General features: G+C 45.7%; 1 protein-coding gene across 5 annotated transcripts; it reads left to right on the top strand.

The window, feature by feature from the left end:
* The first annotated feature begins 44 nt into the window (after positions 1-44).
* SRSF12 (serine and arginine rich splicing factor 12) lies at positions 45-20,132 on the top strand. 5 transcript variants are annotated; one of them, XM_088667201.1, is made up of 5 exons: positions 45-120; positions 15,046-15,380; positions 16,455-16,578; positions 16,773-16,914; positions 17,656-20,132. In XM_088667201.1, exons 3-5 carry the CDS (start codon positions 16,473-16,475, stop codon positions 18,008-18,010), a joined length of 603 nt encoding a protein of 200 aa, XP_088523327.1. In that variant the 5' UTR covers positions 45-120; positions 15,046-15,380; positions 16,455-16,472; the 3' UTR covers positions 18,011-20,132. The 5 variants fall into 5 exon arrangements, with proteins under 5 accessions (XP_088523327.1, XP_034965300.1, XP_034965299.1 ...); XM_035109409.3 differs by lacking the exons at positions 45-120; positions 15,046-15,380 and adding exons at positions 10,133-11,598; positions 14,857-14,961 and having other exon boundaries at positions 16,475-16,578; positions 17,716-20,132; XM_035109408.3 differs by lacking the exons at positions 45-120; positions 15,046-15,380 and adding exons at positions 10,133-11,598; positions 14,857-14,961 and having other exon boundaries at positions 16,475-16,578.
* Positions 20,133-20,162: the final 30 nt, after the last annotated feature.

The raw sequence follows: 20,162 nt of genomic DNA, 5'->3' as shown, positions 1-20,162 counted from the left end.
AGGTGTGTATATATAGGGTTTAACTTTAACCTGAGCCGGGGATCAACACCGAAACCTAATCCTACCTCTTTTCCTAGAAGTCACTCGATACAGGGCATTGTTCAACCACCAGGGACAGAGGTTAGAAAAAGGTTATTTCTGGACTAGGTTCTTGGGTCAATATTATGTTTACTGTTGTGGTACCTGAAAGTAGATAAGAGACAGATAAGAGTGGTTTGTGAAAATTTATGTATATCTGTGTTTATATGCATTTTTTCACATCTCTCTATTCAGGTACAGATTCTCACTAGTATCTTTCAATGTTGATTCTTTTCTGTGTTCGTGTTATGTTTACCTGAAGTGCCACAACATTAAACATAACACGAACACAGAAAAGAATTAACATTGAAAGATACTAGTGAGAGTCTGTATTGTTTCAGGACTTTGAAGAAACGCTGGCAAATGTGCACTTAAGTCTGATCAGGTTTGTTTTCCAGGAGTCAAGTGTATTTTTATCAAGAGTATTGCATCAAATAAACACCTGTATGTTTATGCTGGTGGGTGTATGAAGTTCTGCAACTTTCCATTGGTCTACCAGAACCACCATCTGTTGGGGTCATAAGGGCCGGGAGATCAAGTTTAATGCAGCCCTCACAAGTCTCATTAAGTATTTAGCTGTGCATGGCTTAATCTGTTCATAGCAAAAAGCTTTTGGTGTGTGCCTGTTTAAAATAGAAGTGCCTGCTTCTGTCCCCAAGGATGGTCTTGAGCTTGCTGAAGTCAAAGGAAGAGTGGCTGAAATACAATTGATTGCTGATTGAAACCAACCAGTAGCAGTTCAGATTGCATGTAAATACCCGCAAGAGTTCTATACCAAGGACTTGACTGATTGTGTCAAATTAATATTCATATCCCCCTCACCTCCCTGTTCTTCCCAGCCTACCTTTTGTCACATGTTCCCTTGCTGAGACCACCACCCTATTCATCCTTTTGTCTTTACAGCCTGTATGAGCTGTGGTCCCCTAGTTTCTTACTGCTCCCACAACTTCCTCCCTACTTAACCTCACAAGTTTTGACAGTTTATGAACATCCCCTATCATCAGAGACGTTTGGTTAATAGCCAGATACAGAAGCTATCCCAGACCAAATGTCAGCCACTGTTATCCCAGAAGTGTCACCTATCTTTTCTCCCCAGCATGTTTTGCATCTACTGTAATTTGAAAGACTATTAACATACTGGCACATTCATGCAGAAGTTAAATTTCCAGAAGGGTGTTGATGGGTTGCAGAATTCTGGTTTTTTAAGGCCTAAAATGATCCTCCAGAGCATTTGCAATGTTAGAAAGGCAGTGGCAGCCAGAGGGGACATCGGTCCTCTGCCTACTTGGACATCAGAACAGATATACAGTACCTTCAATATAAAGAGAGATAGGGCAAGCAAAGGGGACAATGGCAGAGGAAGTATCGCTGAGGCAGCGGGAGCAGAGTGTAGGACATTTTGACATGGCAACAAATATTTTTTAACTGCTAATGTTGTATCATATTTATAAACATCTTATTTAGCAGGGCTCTTCTGGTAGCGAATCACCTACTACCAGTAAGTCTAAACTGTTTTCACCTGGAATCAGTCAAGTTCTTACAGGCTTATTATATATTGCCATTCATAATTCAAACAAATGAAATCAATCCTTTCTAAATCCCCATTCTAGCAGGATACTTCTTTATTGCTCAGTTTATTGCAGCATATGTTTATGACTGTGAATTTTAATGGACTGGTTGACTCCCTTTAAAAATATATATATTTGCTAAAATGTGCCTATACTGGCAATAATTGTAAGTAATAATTCTAAACATGCTTGGATTGCAGCTGTACATTAAGTTCAGCTTTCTTTTGGCTTAAATACCAATAATATAAAACATCCTCCAGACCACAAATTAATATATATTCAGGCTCTAATTGACATCACAGACTATAAAGAAGAGATTATGCTAAAACACCTACATTTAGTATCTCAACAGTTTCCTGCTGTATCTTCTGATAGCTGGCTTACTATTTTTAACAACTGCAGCACGTGTATCACATTATTTTAATAAGAGAGAGTGCTGGAATATTTGTTCTGTTGGTAATGTTGATACATTTAAATGCATTAGAGAAATAATTATAATGGGTCTCAAATCCAATAAACATGATAAAAACTGAGCTGTTTGCTTCAGAGGTTGAACAGTGACTATACATTAATCAAAATTTATGGTATAAAAGTCGTATGAAAAGGAGAGAAAGGATTAAGTTAAGCACTGCATTGTTTACCCTGAATTTTGTGCACTAACAGCTGAATAACCTGCCTCATTAGGATTAATGGAAAGATGAAAGAACAGCAAAATACAGGGATGCATGCAAGTTTCAGCAACGAGATTATATATATATATATATATATATATATGTGTGTGTGTGTGTGTGTGTGTGTGTGTGTATAATTAAGGTAGAGCCAAGACATATAAAATAATTTAAAAGAAAACAAACATTTAGCATACCTAAATTGCATCTATTTATTATTAAAATTATTGTTGTTGTTTAGTCGTTTAGTCGTGTCCGACTCTTCGTGACCCCATGGACCATAGCACGCCAGGCACTCCTGTATTCCACTGCCTCCCGCAGTTTGGTCAAACTCATGTTCGTAGCTTCGAGAACACTGTGCAACCATCTCGTCCTCTGTCGTCCCCTTCTCCTAGTGCCCTCCATCTTTCCCAACATCAGGGTCTTTTCCAAGGATTCTTCTCTTCTCATGAGGTGGCCAAAGTATTGGAGCCTCAGCTTCACGATCTGTCCTTCCAGTGAGCACTCAGGGCTGATTTCCTTAAGAATGGATAGGTTTGATCTTCTTGCAGTCCATGGGACTCTCAAGAGTCTCCTCCAGCACCATAATTCAAAAGCATCAATTCTTCGGCGATCAGCCTTCTTTATGGTCCAGCTCTCACTTCCATACATCACTACTGGGAAAACCATAGCTTTAACTATACGGACCTTTGTCGGCAAGATGACGTCTCTGCTTTGTAAGATGCTGTCTAGGTTTGTCATTGCTTTTCTCCCAAGAAGCAGGCGTCTTTTAATTTCGTGACTGCTGTCACCATCTGCAGTGATCAAGGAGCCCAAGAAAGTAAAATCTCTCACTGCCTCCATTTCTTCCCCTTCTATTTGCCAGGAGGTGATGGGACCAGTGGCCATGATCTTGGTTTTTTTGATGTTGAGCTTCAGACCATATTTTGCGCTCTCCTCTTTCACCCTCATTAAAAGGTTCTTTAATTCCTCCTCACTTTCTGCCATCAGAATTAAAATTATACTCCTCTTTTTATCCAAGGAGCTCAACATGGCATACACAGTTCTCCCCCCAACTACATTTCACTTCACCACAACCCTGTGAGGCTGAGAGAGCAGAATGACTGGCAGAAGGTCACCCAGTGAGGTTCATGGCTGAGTAGGAATTTAAGCCTGGGTCTCCCCAGTCCTCACCCAATGTGAGGGACAGGGGATATCGCGAAGTCCCTCCCCTCCTAAGTTCAAGCCAATCCCCGAGCACAGGGGGAAGCAGAGAGAGTTCCGATTCCAGTGGGGAAGCAGGAAGTCGTGTCCGAGGCTCAGGCAAGGTAGAGGAGCCAGGGTCCCAGGTGGGACAGGAAGGGGCGAATAAGGGCGGGAGACCCATCCCCCAACTCCGGAATTACGCAGAAAGAGGAGGGGAAAGAGGATGGGTCTGCCAAAGCTTTTGTGTTGGAGAAAGACGCGCCAAAAGCCATTAGGAGGTTCTGAAACCGACTGACCACATCACTCCGTGTAAATAGCAATGACTTGAGCACTGTAAATACGCAGCACCAATAAAAGAATAAAATGCAGAGCTGCGTAGCGTCGTTACTCTGAAGTAGTCCACTCAGGCCACTGTGACAGCAACCTCCTAATCCTTTTTGGGCTACTTTGGAGTTGCCGGGATGAGCGTGTCAGAGGCGGAGAAATGGCGGCAGATCGCGGAGCAAGCCCAGCAAGAACTGCAGCAGCTGTCGCTGCAGGCGCAGGGGGAATTGAAGGCAGCTAAAGAGGAGACTAAGAAGGTCCAGGACGACCGGCTACAACTTGCGGAACAGGTGAGAGCGCTTCAGGAAAAAGAGCAGCAATTAAGGGCGGTGGCGGTAGACCTCCAAAACAAGCTGGATGCAGAGAAAAACAAGGCGGGAGGGGCACCCCAAGTCCAAGTGCTGCCAGGAAGGAGAGCCGGGACCCTAGTAAGCAAGTTCAATGGAGACCCGAGGGAATTTCAGGGCTTTGAGACTGAGATTGTGTATGCTCTTGAGCTGCACCACGATGAGTTCCCTGATGATGAGCACAGGGTAGCGTTTATTGTGGAGCACCTTACCGGGGCAGCCAGGGAGTGGCTAAGACCGTTAATTGCAACAAGGAATCCTTGCATGAAGAATGTCAAACTATTTCTAGAAGGTTTGAAAACGATGTATTCGTCCGATAGTCATATGGACCAGACTAAGGAGGAACTTCATAATTTACGCCAAGGAAATATGACAGTTCGCGCGTATTGGGCGAAATTCACCATGCTGGTGCACAGATTGGGGTGGGAACTAGAGTCCCCCCCAATGCAAGCGGCGTTCTACTTGGGGTTGCATGAGGAGGTGAAGGATGAGCTCTCGAGAGGTCCAAAGCCCAGTAATATGGATCAGCTGAGCAAAGCGGCTCTGGCGGTGGGGGTGAGACAGGAATCCCGGTGGAGCGACAAGCAAGCAACGCGCGCAAAGCGGGCTTGGTTCCCACGGTCGCAGGAGAAGCCACTCCCCCAACAACCCTTTCAAGCCACGCCTGGGGCCAGTCAAGACCAGGAACCCATGCAGATTGATAGCGCGCGCGCGCGGGCTTTTCAAACCCCAGCGGCGCCAAGACGCAAGGAGGGAAGGGGTGGGAATTGCTTTCTCTGCAACTCCCCCCAGCATCTCGTCAGAGACTGCCCACATCGCAGGGAGTGGCAAGGAAAGGCGGGAACGGTTGTGCCCTCCCCCACTGACGCAGCACCACAGCAGGGAAACGGGAAAGCCTGGCTGCAGGAGACAAGGGGCGGCAGCCAGGCACAGTCAGCAGACAACAGCCCCAGCCCACCCACCCGCACAGAGAGGAGCAGAGCCAGCCCACCCCTCCCAGAGCAGGAGTGGTTCTAGAAGTGACGCTCACGCTTCCAAATGGCTATCCCCTGACAGTCTTCGCCCTAATTGACAGTGGGGCGTCAGCGAACTTCTTCTCGAGAAACTTTGCAGAAGAGCACCAGATCCAGCTTCTGCAGCTGGATTTTCCTCTGCACGTGGCAACCATTGACGGCAGAGAGCTGCTGGGAGGGGCCATCACTCATCAAACCCCCCCCATGAGAATGACGGTTGGAAGGCACTCAGAGACACTGGCATTCAACGTCACCACCATCTCAGACCCCCCCATCGTTTTGGGCATGAGCTGGCTGGCGCGCCATGACCCCTCCATAAGTTGGCACCAGAGATGCATCACTTTTGGATCGGACTTTTGCCTGGAACATTGCATGCAGCACCAACCAGGGGAGGGGCCTCCGATAGCCACGGTGGCCACCATGCACGTCAAAGGGGGTGAGGCGATACCCAAGCCGTACTGGGACCTGCAGGAGGTCTTCAGCGAAGCGGAGTCCGACCACCTACCCCCACACAGGCCTTTTGACTGCCAGATCAACCTGGTGCCAGGGGCAACTATACCCCCAGCCAAGCTGTACGCCATGTCAGACCAGGAACTGGAGGATCTGCGCGCTTTCATCGACAAGAACCTCAAGCGGGGGTTCATCAGAGAAAGCAAGGCAGCAGGGGGCAGCCCGGTCTTCTGGGTGGACAAGAAAGACACGCAACAGCGCCGTCTGGTGGTGGATTTTAGACGGCTGAATTCAGTGACAGAGCCAGTGGCTTTCCCCATGCCCAGAGTGGATGATCTCCTGACAGCGGCACGCAGGGGCAAGATTTTCACCAAGCTAGACCTGAGGGGGGCGTACAACTTGATCAGGATCCGGGAAGGCGATGAATGGAAAACCACGATGTTCACGCCTCTGGGCTCTTTTGAATATCTGGTGATGCCCTTCGGGTTGCAAGGGGGCTCAGCATGCTTCCAGGCCTTCATGCACCACGTCCTGGGGTCCCTCCTCTTCAGGAAATGCTTGGTCTTCCTGGATGACATCCTTATTTACTCCAATGACCCAGTGCAGCATGTGAAAGATGTCAGGGAGGTGTTGCAGCGCCTGAAGGAGAACCACCTGTATGTGAAGCTGGAGAAGTGCAAGTTTCACACCAAGGAGGTGGACTTCCTGGGCTACAAGCTGTCAGACAAGGGGCTGGCGATGGACAAGGACAAGGTGCAGGCCATCCTGGACTGGCACAGCCCCAGGACGCGCAAAGATGCCCAACGCCTACTAGGCTTCGCCAACTTCTACAGGAAATTCATCAAGAACTTCTCTCGCGTTACGGCTCCCATCACTGACTGCCTGAGAGGCAAGCAGAAGTTCAGGTGGACACCAGAGGCGCAAGCAGCGTTCGAAAGCCTCAAGAGGGTGTTCGCCTCAGACCAGAACCTGTTCCACGTGGTTCAGGACGCGCCCCTACGCGTGGAGACAGATGCTTCTGATAAAGCTGTGGGCGCCATTTTGTTGCAACTGGACGCCAACAGAGAGTGGAGACCCTGTGCCTTCTTCTCCAGGAAGTTGACCCAGCCAGAGCGAAACTACACAGTGTTTGATCGGGAACTTCTTGCGATCCACGCTGCGTTCCAGCACTGGAGACACTTCCTGGTGGGCGCCAAGCACCCCATCCAGGTGTGCACAGACCACAAGAACCTGGAGTTCTGGAGAACTGCCAGGGTGCTCAACCAGCGGCAGATACGGTGGGCAGAGTTCTTCTCGAACTTCAACTTCTCCATACACTACATCCCGGGAGAGCAGAATGTCAGGGCGGATGCCCTCTCCCGCAAGCCAGAGTACATGGAGGAGGAGGCGCCACCGGCACCCAGGCACATTTTCCCCCCGTCAGCATGGTCCTGCGGAGCAGCAGTGGTGAGCGAGGCAGAACTCACAGCACTGACGGCAGCGGATGAATTTGCCAACCGCATCTTCAGAGAACTGAGAGGGGGGGGGAGCAGGCAAAAGACTTTGCAGAACGCAGGGGGCTGCTTTTCTACAAAGGTGCACTGTACCTGCCCACCACCCAGCTTAGACGTACGGTCCTCAAGCAGATGCACAACAACCCAACGGCGGGTCATTTTGGGAGGGACAAAACCACTCACCTAGTCATGAGACACTTCTGGTGGCCAGGGGTGAGGGAAGATGTTCGAGACTATGTAAGGGGCTGTGACACCTGCCAGCGGGCAAAGGTGGTCAGAGCAGCGCCACCGGGATTGCTGGAGCCCTTAGCCACGCCACACAGGCCGTGGGAAGTGGTGTCTATGGACTTCATCACAGATCTGCCTTCTTCCAGGGGCAAGACCGCAGTGTTGGTGGTGGTGGACCTCATGTCCAAAATGTGCCACTTTATACCGTGTGCCAGGGCGGTCTCTGCAGAAGAGACAGCCAAACTGTTTGTGGATCACGTATTCAGACTGCATGGATTACCTTTAAGGGTTATTTCGGATCGTGGCCGCCAATTTGTTTCCAGGTTCTGGCGGCGGCTCATGAACCTCCTGCAGGTGGAGGTCAGCTTGTCGACGGCTAGACACCCGCAGACCAATGGACAGGCGGAGAGGGTCAACGCCATTCTGCAGCAGTACCTGAGATGTTACGTCAGCCAGAGGCAAACGGACTGGGTGGATCGCCTGCCACTGGCAGAATTTGCCTACAACAATGTGGTGCACGTCTCCACAGGGGTGTCGCCCTTTAAGGCCAATTACGGGCGTGACCTCAGATCTTTCCCTGAGAGGGAGGGGGAGGAGGAGGAGGAGGGCCCACAGGCTGAGGATTGGGCAGAGGAACTGGAGACGGTGCACCAGCAGCTCAGAGAACACTTGGAGAGAGCCAAGGAAGCGTACAAGAGGGGGGCAGATCGCCACAGGCGACCGGGGGAGGTCATTAGGGTGGGGGACAAAGTTTGGTTGTCCTCGGAGGGCCTTCCCATCAGAGGGCGATGCAAAAAGCTGGCGCCCAGAAGGTTGGGCCCCTTCACGGTCACGCAACAGGTCAACCCGGTGGCATACAGGCTGGCACTGCCAGAGGACATGAGGGTGCACCCAGTGTTTCATAGATCGCTGCTGTCGCCGTACAGGGAAAGCAGCAGGCTCCGAGACAGCGAACAAACCCCTGAGGGAGGGGGGGAGAGGGAAGGCAGGGAGCAACTCAATGAGGCCACAGCCATCCTGGATTCAAGGTGGGGGGTGGGGGGCCTGGAGTACCTCATGGCATGGGAGGATGCTCCACCGTCCCAGAATGAATGGGTCCCAGCCACTCAGATACAGGAGGAATTCCTGGTAGAAGAATTTCACGCCCTTTTTCCCCATAGACCCAAGCCCTGGCACATGGAAAGGGAGGGGGAGGGGGAGGAAGCACGGGAGAGCAGTTCACCATGGCGCTGGGAAGCGGAGTTTGAGGAACCAGAGGATGAGGTATGGGTGTCACCGAGATCCACCCAGTCAGAGGAAGGAGCAGATTGGCAGAACATTTTTACCCCCACCAGCTCTGACGCCACAGACTTTTTGGGATTCCCGTCCTCCCAGGCGGAAGGGGGGGGCTTGCAGGACTGGGGGGAGGTGTTCACACCAACGGGCTCGGAAAGCACTGAGTTCTTAGGCTTCCAGTCGTCACAGACACCTGGGGGGGACCTGGGGAGGGGTGAAGGAGAGCTTGGGAGGGGGGTGGATGTGAGGGACAGGGGATATCGCGAAGTCCCTCCCCTCCTAAGTTCAAGCCAATCCCCGAGCACAGGGGGAAGCAGAGAGAGTTCCGATTCCAGTGGGGAAGCAGGAAGTCGTGTCCGAGGCTCAGGCAAGGTAGAGGAGCCAGGGTCCCAGGTGGGACAGGAAGGGGCGAATAAGGGCGGGAGACCCATCCCCCCAACTCCGGAATTACGCAGAAAGAGGAGGGGAAAGAGGATGGGTCTGCCAAAGCTTTTGTGTTGGAGAAAGACGCGCCAAAAGCCATTAGGAGGTTCTGAAACCGACTGACCACATCACTCCGTGTAAATAGCAATGACTTGAGCACTGTAAATACGCAGCACCAATAAAAGAATAAAATGCAGAGCTGCGTAGCGTCGTTACTCTGAAGTAGTCCACTCAGGCCACTGTGACACCCAACATTCTAACCACTATGCAACATTTATGTTATAAATATAAGCTTTATGATCATTATTAATTAAAGCAGTAAAACCTCACTCACTAAGGCTCCAATCATATCCACATTTACTTGAGAATAAGTTCCACTAAACACAGTGGGACTGACTTCTGAATAAACATACGTAGGATTGGGCTGGGTGTCCCTGTCCCATGTCTCAACAAGCAAAACTTAGTATTATGTACAAGTAGAATAGACATGAAAATGTGCTTCCCCTTCATTATTCAGTGATGTTAACACTGAAGAATATGTTGATGTGCCGTTCACACTCTCTCTGGCTTCTCCCTCCCTTTGGCAAATTTGATGAAAATTATATTTAAATCGGGCTTCTCCTTCCTGTTTGTATTCTAAGATAGCAAACATTTGGCATTTAAGCCTTTCTTCCCTTCTCTGGGGCTACTTAAAGACTTATGTGCCTAAGGGAAGGCAGAAGAAGAGAACCTTAGGCCAGGAAGCCCGTAATAATTGGCTCCTGAAGGAACCATCAGTGAGCAAAATGCTGAGGGCACTGTTGGAGCAGGCCCTCCTTTCCTTTGTTGTTTTTTAGTACTTTAGTTGTGTCTGACTCTTCGTGACCCCATGGAGCAGAGCACGCCAGGCACTCCTGTCTTCCACTCCTTTCCTAGAACTACCTAAAGACTTGTATGCCCTGAGGGAAGGCCAGACCAGACCACTCCTTTCCTAGAACTACCTAAAGACTTGTATGCCCTGAGGGAAGGCCAGACCAGACAGCTGATACCATCAGCTCCTGAAGTATTGTTCTATATTTTCTACCCTTTTTTGTTGGTTAAGGTTGGAAATCACATTGAGTGCCTTGGCAGAAATGTGGTATAAAAATGCAATGGATAAATAAATTTCCATTAAGCCTCGTGGTTTTCCTGCTGGCAATAATGATAATAATAAACAGGCTAAAGCAGTTGAGACCAACAGTGTACAGTTGGCATGATGTTTCTATGTGCTTTAAATCAGGTCCTTCCACAATCAGGGCCATCTCTCCCTGGCCCTGGGACCTTAGGGCGAAGGGATGGGCAATAAATAAATGAAACTATGAAGCAGAGTGAAGTGGCCACCTTGGGTTTATGAGTCATTAAAGGGGCAAGCAGGCTATTTCTACAACTTCTACTGCAGTCACTTCATCATTGGCTAACCCGCTCCCTCCTATTTAGGAGATATGAATTAATGGAAGCTATTATGGCAAATATAATGTTCTATATCTCAGATAGTCCCAAATGATGGAGAGGTATTAAAGATGGTTTAGCATTAATATTACAATGCGGTGGCATTTAAGAACGTAAGAATAGTCCTGCCTGTGGGAAGCCTTGCAACCAGGACCTAAGCGCCACAGCACCCTCCCCTCCTGCAGTTCTCAGCAATTCAGAAGCATATGTCTTTCTTAACACTTGTGTTACTGACATTTCCCCATGCCTCTGCTCTGATACATGGTTCAAAACCAGAAGCGAAGTTGTAACTTATCACCCATGCATTACTGATGCTCCAGATGCTACCATCTTGGCATGGCGCTGAGCCCATCTCGATTCCCCTACAAAGCCCTAGCTTGAGTGAGGGCATAAATAAAGCTTAGGCAGAGAGTCTTCAGCTCCTGAGCCCATTTCTCCAAACTCTAGAATTATTACAGTAGCTCCTTCCGTGGGTTATTGAAATGCGAGACCTGCCACTTCTCTCAGCTCAGCTGCCTTCCCTGGAAGCGTAAGCGCGTCGATTGTGTGCAGTTTCTACATTTCCAGGCAGCGGAACTGGAGCGTCTCAGCAGCCCTCGCCTTTTTCCAAAAGGGGGGGGGAGCGAGAAAGGAGGAGCGGTCCATGATCCCGCTACCTGACAACGTTTGAAAGTAGGGACTGAACTTGGGGCCTGTTGAAGGCGGCAAACTTTGCCGTGGTGGCGCCGCCGCCGCCGCGAACAGCCCCCCCCCGGCGTCTGCCGTGGTGCTTCGTCAAGCGAGGCGAGCAGCCCGCGGGGAGAGCGATCGCTGCTTCTTCCTCCCCTCCTCCATTGTTCCCGCCCCTTCTGGTCTCCGCCGGCTGCCGCCGTTGCAGCTTCTACCTCCGGCCCCTTCCCCTTCCGCCGCCTCCATCTCAGGCTCTCCGGCGGCTGAGCGCGGAAAGCGCCTCGCCCTGCCCAACCCCCCGTCCCCGTCTCTGTGGGGAGGAGAGTCCCCGGGCCCCCCGGCGCCATGTCCCGGTACACGCGGCCTCCCAACACCTCGCTCTTCGTCAGGAACGTGGCCGACGCCACCAGGTAAGCTGCGGCGACGAGGGAGGCGGCCTGCGCGCACCAAGGGGCAGGCGACGGGGACCTGGCCGGGGCGGAGGCCTCCTGCGAGGATGCTGGGCCTCTCGGGGGTGGCGGGAGCAAGGCCTTTCCGCTTCCCCTTTTTGGGGGAAACGCGGTGTTTTGTGTGTAAAATGGCTGAGTCCCAGCGGAGAAACAGGCAGATAAGGGGCTGGGTGGGGGTCCCTGGAAGATAGAAGGGGCGCTTTCTTCTCCGGGGGGCTGCTCCCCAGAAAGGTGTGCGGCGAAGATGTGCACAGCGTGGCTCTATGGGCCAAGTAAAACGCCACCTGCTACATTTTCCTATTGACTTAAAAAATAATAATAGTTTCCATTGTTAGCCGCCTTCGGTCCCACTTGCCGGAAAGGCGGGGTATAAACGGAAGCAGGCCCCGGGTTGTTTTTTTTTGAAACGTTAGCCACCCTCCTTGTTATGGAAGAAAATGAAAATTGATCTCGTTCCCAGAGGACAACCTGTCCTGGGAAAACCAGTGCAATGATATTTATAGCAGTATCTCTTCCTCCCCCTCCACCCCGCCCCCCACCGCTTGGGTACAGGGTGTCGCTTTCTGGCTAATCTGGGCATGGAGGAGGAGGAGGAATTGGTTCCTAGGCATTTGCTATGGGGTGACATGGACCTCCATACACACTGGCCAGGCTTGTGCCCCAAGGAGGTCACTTTGGTGCTGCTAATGCAGCACTTTGATTTCACCCCCAGAAGGGCACTCCATTGTCTTTCTAGACAGACAGGTGCCAACAAGCGATGTGGTCCTACAGGCACCCTGTGGGTTATAGTTACGTGGCTTGAAAGTTTGCCACATATGTTCCATCTAGGCCAGTACTGTCTATTCTTTCTGTCAGGGACCACAGTAGTATGAGACGTTTGCTACTGCTGTTGCCTTGGCATTTTGCCCAGACCTTTTGCATCATAAGTGTTACCCATTTATCCAGGTCTTTGTCATCTTTTGTTATATTTGTAATTATGTTAATTTATTCATGTTGGAAGCCGCCTTAAGAATGGTTTTTTTAACTATGGAAAGGTGGCAGACACATAAAATGATCATAGATCATAGAAAGATAGTAGTAAGGGAGCCTGAGGATCTAGTACAACCCCCTGCAATGTAGGAATATGCAACTGTCCCATACAGCAGTGGTTCCCAATTATCTGTAATTACTCAGGACACCCTATTTTTCAAAAGCCAAGCCACAGACCCCCTACTTTTGAAAATTTTGATAACTATGCCTGCGAAGCAATTTTTTGAGTTGGTGGCCCCAAATAAGCAAAGGATTTTAGGTATACTAAAAAAAACAGATCATAAAATTTGTGTTATTACAATGCAAAAATAACAAAACAAAAAAAAATAGTTGAGGGGGAGGCAAGGGATGGGGCCGCGGACTGCCTGGGTGCGTTCTTCAGACCTCTAATTGGGAACCACTGCCATACAGGGATCAAACCTGCACCTTGGCATTAACAGCACCATGCTCTAACCAACTGGACTGTATGCACCGTAGGTATCCTGTCTACCTATTTTTATCTGAGTACTTAAAGCATGTTTTCAGTCAATTCTTCCCTGCCACTTTGCAACCCCAGTAATGAAAGGTGACAAGATGTGAATGAAGCAGGGCAGTGAATTTTGATAGTTGCAGCTAGCTATTCAAGTTATGGAGCCTTCTCCTCCATTGCATTTGCTTGGCTTATACATTTTTGTTTTGTCTTTGACAGGCTTCAGTAGTTTTGTGGGTTTTAATTTTTTGTTGTTGCTAAAATGACTTCCCATATTCAGCCATGAGATTCCTCTCTTCGGGAGGGAGCACTTTGTAGGGAAAGTTTATTCAGACAGCAGAATACAGCTAGGACTGGAGCGTTTAAACCATTAATTAGTTAGATGAATCACGCTCATAACTCTTTAATGGAATAAAAAGGTGCCCCAATTAACTGAGCAGCATTATTAAAATACGCTATGACATTATCTTTAATATATGTACTTCTAAATAGAAATGGCAAGCAGCATATTAAAAAGGTATTCCTCCTTTTTTATCACATTAGGAATGCCTCTTCTAATATCAGGCCAGCATCACACAACAATGCATTATCTAAAAACCAAAAAGCAATACTATTGTTTTCCTTATATGCAAAATTGATATCTGTCTGCTAGGAAAAAATCCTTACCTAGTGCTCCAAGCAGAGTAGGATTTCTTTTGTTCCTTTGTAGGGCGTGGAAGACTATTTCCCGCATGAGAACCCAATATGCAAAGAACTGCAAATAATTATCCTTTCCCCCTATGAGTGAAAGACCAGCCAATGAATGAGGCATATAATTAAAAAGCTAGATATTATATTGTATAACCTGATGTTATCCATTCTAACAAGTGCCCAATAATTACTGACTTGTGTGGAATCTTTTGATATGTATGGAGTGACACCTCTACTTCCCAGTTATTCATTTCACAGAAAGGATCAAATTTGTGCATGTTCTTCTCTGTGGGTTTGTGTAATCCTCACCACATCTAGTGGCAATGAATTCAGCATAATATTATTCATTGTGTAAAGTTCTTTCTTTTGTTTCTCCTGATACTTCTGCCTATGTGAGGATGTTTGTATTATGTGAGGGAAAATATATCTGAATTCATCTTCTCCATTCTGTGTGCTCATTCATGATTTTTTTTTCATGTCCAAATCTTTAGTATATTTGTTTTAAACTGAAAACTCATTTTCTGGTGCCCCAGTCCCATGCTGAAAAAATAGTGGCATTATATTCGATCAAGTTGTTGGCCCTGTTTAGCTCAGTACAGTGTGCTTCAACTGGTGTTTAATCTCCTGAGTGATATTGTAGTCTGACAAAAAAAGCAGGGGTTCCAGAAAAAGAATTGTGCCTTTGGAGAATTTTCAGTTGCAGGATTTTTGGCATTCATTTTTGGGTCTGCCCCATTTCCACAAATCGCCAATAGAGTAATCACAATGAGAATGATCCAATACCAGGAAAAATAAATTTAAGTGAACCCTACCGGTAAACATACTAATAAATTCATAGCTCATTTTAGTTTCAATAATTATATATGTTCAAAATTTATGGCTATGATTCCCCAATACTGGTAGAATTATTGAAAGTGTGTCTTTAATAGTCTTAATACACAAGAGGGGTCTGCTGCACCTAGATATTGCTATAGCAGGTACAATGATCGAGAAACACTCATTCTTTTTGCCTTATTTCTAAAACACTTCAGGCCTGAGGATTTGCGTCGTGAATTTGGTCGGTATGGCCCTGTAGTAGACGTATACATTCCGCTTGACTTCTACACAAGACGCCCAAGAGGATTTGCTTATATACAATATCCTTTATGTCACTGTATTTTTTATTGAGGTGCATTGTTGTTATTGCGTCCTAACTTAATGTATTTATTTCTTTGTCTCAGAAAATGTAAAGCAGTCCACAGTGGCTGGCAAGCACCCCAAAGTTTGAATGAACCTGGTTAGATAGAGTCCAAGCAGGCAAGCCAAAAGACACCTTAAAGTTCAAGCTTCAAGGAATAAAGAGGGAGGGTGGAAAAAGATAAAAAGAAAACTGGAAGAGGGGAAGTCCTTTTTCAAGGAAAAGACAAAGCCACAACACCAAGTTAAGGCTTCGGCTTTCCGACATTTGCTCAAGTTCCAAAGTCAAAGCCAAGTCTGATTTGGTTGGTTCTCCAGCCCTTGTCAAGTCCATCTAGCAAGCCCTAAAGAGTAAAGGTCAAGATCAAGTGACGTGGAGGTAACTGCCAAAGTTTCCTTTTGTATCTTATCGCTCAAGCTCTTACGTTGCGGTCAAGAATTTGTTTGTTTATAACTGTTTTAGTTTAAAATATTGCTTCCTTAAATTGGTACAAGAGAACTGTATGCAAATATTTGTTCGCTTTTACATGAGTCATTTCCCTAACAGAATAGATTTCATTGGAATACTGAAATATATCAGTAATTTAGATGATCTGGTGACATTTTTTGTGGCATTTACAGCTATTTGTTTTAAATATTGGGAATAAAGAAGGGGGGAAACAAGTCAGCTGTTTATAGATATGAACAATGTCTGCAGTAAATCAGAACAGAAGTAATGAACTGAGGCTGCTTACCTGAGAGTAAGCCACATTGACTTCAGTAGGACTTCCTCCTTAGTAGATATGGTTAGGAGTACACATCTAGATAATATTATTTTCCATATCTAGGTAATATTTCCTATTAATGTGTCATGTTTAAAGGGCCTTCAAATAAGGTGCACACCTTAAATATTCTTGCTTTAGTTCAGTTATGCATTACAGATGTAGGGACTCCAAAATACACAGCGAGTCCCTTCCTATCATTCCTTTGCCATTCAGATCTGTAGAGAAACAACTCTGTGTGCCCACAGACATGACATTGAAATGGAGGGTAAACCACTGTGTGTGTGGGAATTTCATGTGCATTTCAGTGCACACATGAGTTTCTGAATAAGGGCACCTATATTTTAAAGCGGGGATGACGACATGACTAGGGCAGTGGGCCCTGGCAGATGCCTGAGCTTGCCATTCTCTGGAGTCAACACTGTTTTGAAATATGCATTGTACCCTTTCCGGGGAGTTGTGGCCAATCCTAGTTTCCCAGCATGCTTGTGGTTGTGTGTCCTCCTTCCATACATATATGTATATACCATCAAACACACTGCTGGAATTCTGCTGTATTTGAGTGGCAATATAAAGTATGAAGCAGCTCTCAGCTTAAGTGGCATATCAAAATAACTCTTGCTTTTTAAAGTATCTGGAGTAATTTGGTCTATGTTACATGATACAATTTTTTGCTTTGTGCATGTTTAAAGCGTCCTTAACAGACAGTCATGTTTGAAGATGTTCGTGATGCAGAAGATGCTCTTTATAACCTCAATAGAAAGTGGGTATGTGGCCGGCAAATTGAAATACAGTTTGCACAAGGTGATCGCAAAAGTAAGTGAACACCATCTTGTCACTTACTTATTCTGCAAAGCATTTCTTTAAGATAGGTGCCTTTCATATATCTAAAGATTGAAAAATAAAACAGGCACAAGCTTATAAACTCTAGTTTTTAAAATTGCATGCATGCTCAGTATGTAAGAAGCTGCAGTTTTCTTGCGATCTTCCAGTTCTGCTTTAAATTCTAGCACCAGGTCAGATGAAATCGAAAGAGCGCCGCCAATGTTCTCCAATGGACTACAGAAGGTCAAGAAGCCGTAGCCGAAGGAGGACACGTAGCAGAAGTTCTTCATGGGGCTGGAGCAGGAGACATTCTGATAGTTTTAAAGAGTAAGTCTGAGGATCATGAGTCAAAAATTCAATTACATACTAATGATTGTGTATATTATGTTCCAGGAGAATATTTGCGAACAGCAACGATGGTAACAGTGAGGATAAGGTAAATTTGAGCTGTTCCTGCAAATGTTCAACCATCCTGGCTCCTTTGTAAATAATTTGAACAGTAATACTGTACAGGTAACACTGTATTTGTTTATCTGGTAATAAATCCCATTGAATGCAGTGGGGCTTACATCTTAGTAGAAAGGCATAGGATTGTGCTGTGTGGCTGGCTATTCTTCCACAGGCAGGCAGGCAGTGAGGTGGTATAGCTTCAGAATTCTGGCATTGCATTTGAAATGTTGGATTAAAATGTAAGTATTAAAATCATCTTGCTGGCTGACTTCTATAGAGCTCCTTCTTGTTGCACCAGGTTTGAAAAATAAAGTTTTGAGACAAAGTGGATTTTGTCTGAGATAGTAACAATGCATGGATAATTTTTAATAGCTTCTTATTCCAGTCTGCAAGAATAGAAGAATAGAATAGAAGCATAAACCATGGAAATCTTCAAAACTACTCTTTAAATTTTCCTTTAAAAGTTTTGGGGTACTTTTGGCATACAATACCGTTACAAAAACAAACAAACAAACAGTACCTCAAACAAATTAAGCAAATTGTTTGGGTTACAATGCTCCTTAAAAAAGCAGGGGAAGATCAAATATTGCTTCTAATGGAGCTTTGGATGATTTTCAGGTCAAGGCGTAGACGACATTCTTACAGCCAATCTAAGTCTCGCTCAAAATCTCTTCCAAGGCATTCCAGCTCGCCCAGACGATCCATCACCCCGCAGAGAAATTCTAGTTCTAGGGGAAGGTCGCGATCCAAGTCACCCCACAGAAGTTCCAAATACGTTGAAAAGTCACCATCCAGTTCCCATCGAAGACGTTCCGGTTCAAGAACAAAGGCACGATCACATCCAAAACGTTCCGGCTCAGCTACCAGATCCCTGTCGAAATCCCCTCGGAAACATACTAATTCCAGTTCTCGCTCACACTCTAGGAGCTTCTATCAGAGAAACAGCAACCAGTCAGTATCTGAAGAAGATTAATGCCTCTATTTCTTTAACACCTTTTTTATGAGCACAAAATAAGGAGAACAGAAATTGTCCAAAGCTTATCTGATATGTAAGGTAACTGATAAATGAGAGGTCTTGCTATGTGCCCTTTCAATCCCTGCTTCAGTGTGCAGAACTCCTTTTAAGATTTTTTATTTTTAAAGAAACATTTACCTAATCTAGATTCTATTTCCCTGTACTTGGAACCCAATAGTAGGCGATCCTGTGTCCAAGTTAAGCTCCCTGCATCCATACAAGCTGTCATTAGTCCTGGCAGTGATGTAACTTCAGCTGCTGAAAGACCAATCAGCTTTCCTTATCAGAATTGTAATTGCCCTTTGCTCCATGTTCTTGCAGTTGGCAGAACCTAATGTCAGGTTAACATTGTGCTGGATAGAAGCTGTATAAGAGGTTTCCTCCTGTTTATGTGGGGATAGAGGCAGAGCCATTCAACCATGCCCTCCTTAGCTCTCGCATAATGCTTTTGTAGATATTGTAGTGCAAGCAAGGCTTGTGCTGCATATCTACACCTGGAAAAGGGCAGAGCTGCTCAACAAGTAGCCTTTTGCTATTCTTTTTAACGTGACATGAATTAGATGAAGCTACACATTGTTTTGCTTCATTTTGCTGTTTTCTTTGGCATTAGTTTTCTGCCTGCTTTACTGTCATACCAAGAATAACCAATTCAAATCTGAGTACTGTTCTTGTATGTTCTTTCGGTAATTAGGGTCTTTTGTTGAGGGTGGGGGTGCTGAGGGAGGCATTATAATTTGTGTGTTGAGTTTGAAATGCCATTTCAAATTCAGGTGGTCTAATTGTTTCAGATTAGAGAAGTACATTAGCAGGCTAGTATGGGAAATTTTGTATAACATAGGGTAGTTGGAATCCCGAGTTTATGTTTTTTAAAAATATAATTTATATTTAAAAGCCCAACAATTTGTTTCCATTTGGGGATCAAGTGTTAACTGATCTTAATTAACGTCTATCAAAATCCCAATCTATAGATCTGCAAGCACATTAAAGCTTTTGGAACTCAATTTTCTTGTCAAATAGATGATAGGCGAGAGGGGAAAGGAGTACCCGGATATCCTTTCCTTTCCTTCACTAACATATAGGCTGTTCATGCAGATTTGGCAATGTGTTGGGATGGGGTGCATTTCAGTCTGGTCTGAATATGCAGCAGAATGAGGTATAAGTAAAGGGCTGGATTAGATTGTACTGCTTCATATGGGCAATACCACTTTTGAATGCTCTCCCTGGTTTCTTTTTATTCCCAAAGGCAATGAAAATAGAAAGTCATATCAGGCAAATAGTTTGGCTACAATCTACTCCCTGTTGTACTTACCTTCTGTTGGTAGGGAGTGTTTAGCATAAGGGAACATTCAAAATGTGATTTACTTACAAACCGGAATTGGTACAGTTCACTCTATGAAAACATTCTGCTGTATGTGTAAGATACAGCCTTTGATCCTGTACAGTGGTCTCTTAGCATTTGCAAAGGGGATGATTATCACATTGTCAGTCACTGGATTGTGACCTGCTTAGTAGAAAGCAGTCTAATAATACGTAATGGAAATTTAAAAAGTGATAATTGGTTATATAAAGTCATTTTGTAATACTGTAATATAAGTTGTTAAGCACATGCTTTTCATGTGTAGTCAAAACATTTTTGTGAAACCCTTAAAACAGTAATATTTGTAGTGTAAGAATCTTGCTACATTATATATTTTCAAACTGTCATTGTATTATGAGATTAATGTAGAAGACACCTTCAAACATTTTAAAGTTCTGAGCCCCTGAAACTATCGAACTATTGAGTATAAAATAATTAATGGCTTGTCTAACCCAAGTAACAGAAGGTATTCTGAAAATATTTTGTATTTTATAATATGTTACATTTGCATTGTGTAGTAATGTTTGGGAACCTATAATTTGTGTTTAAGTGTATAGTACTAGCTGTGATGTCTGTTACATGGTACAAGCATTGTATTAAGTAACTGTGGTGGCAGTAAAACCACGTTTCACTTCATGAGCAATTATACAATTTTGTGTTGGAAATAGCATTATTGTTATTTCATAACTTAAGATATTATTTTCAATAAAACACATGAAGTTCCTTGTCATTCCCTTTTTAAAACAAACAAAC

This window comes from Zootoca vivipara, chromosome 3, assembly GCF_965207765.1.
Source record: "Zootoca vivipara chromosome 3, rZooViv2.hap1.1, whole genome shotgun sequence".
NCBI classification, from domain to species: domain Eukaryota; kingdom Metazoa; phylum Chordata; class Lepidosauria; order Squamata; family Lacertidae; genus Zootoca; species Zootoca vivipara.
The sequence above is the reverse complement of the archived record's forward strand: the minus strand, read 5'-3'. Positions and strand labels throughout refer to the sequence as shown.

What these genes read in the sequence shown, in the direction of transcription:
- SRSF12 (XM_035109408.3), top strand. Translation starts at nt 11,534, where the DNA reads ATGTCCCGGTACACGCGGCCTCCCAACACCTCGCTCTTCGTCAGGAAC. An exon ending in AACGTGGCCGACGCCACCAG is followed by an intron (nt 11,599 to 14,856) that starts GTAAGCTGCGGC and finishes AAAACACTTCAG; the next exon opens with GCCTGAGGATTTGCGTCGTG. An exon ending in AGAGGATTTGCTTATATACA is followed by an intron (nt 14,962 to 16,474) that starts ATATCCTTTATG and finishes ACAGACAGTCAT; the next exon opens with GTTTGAAGATGTTCGTGATG.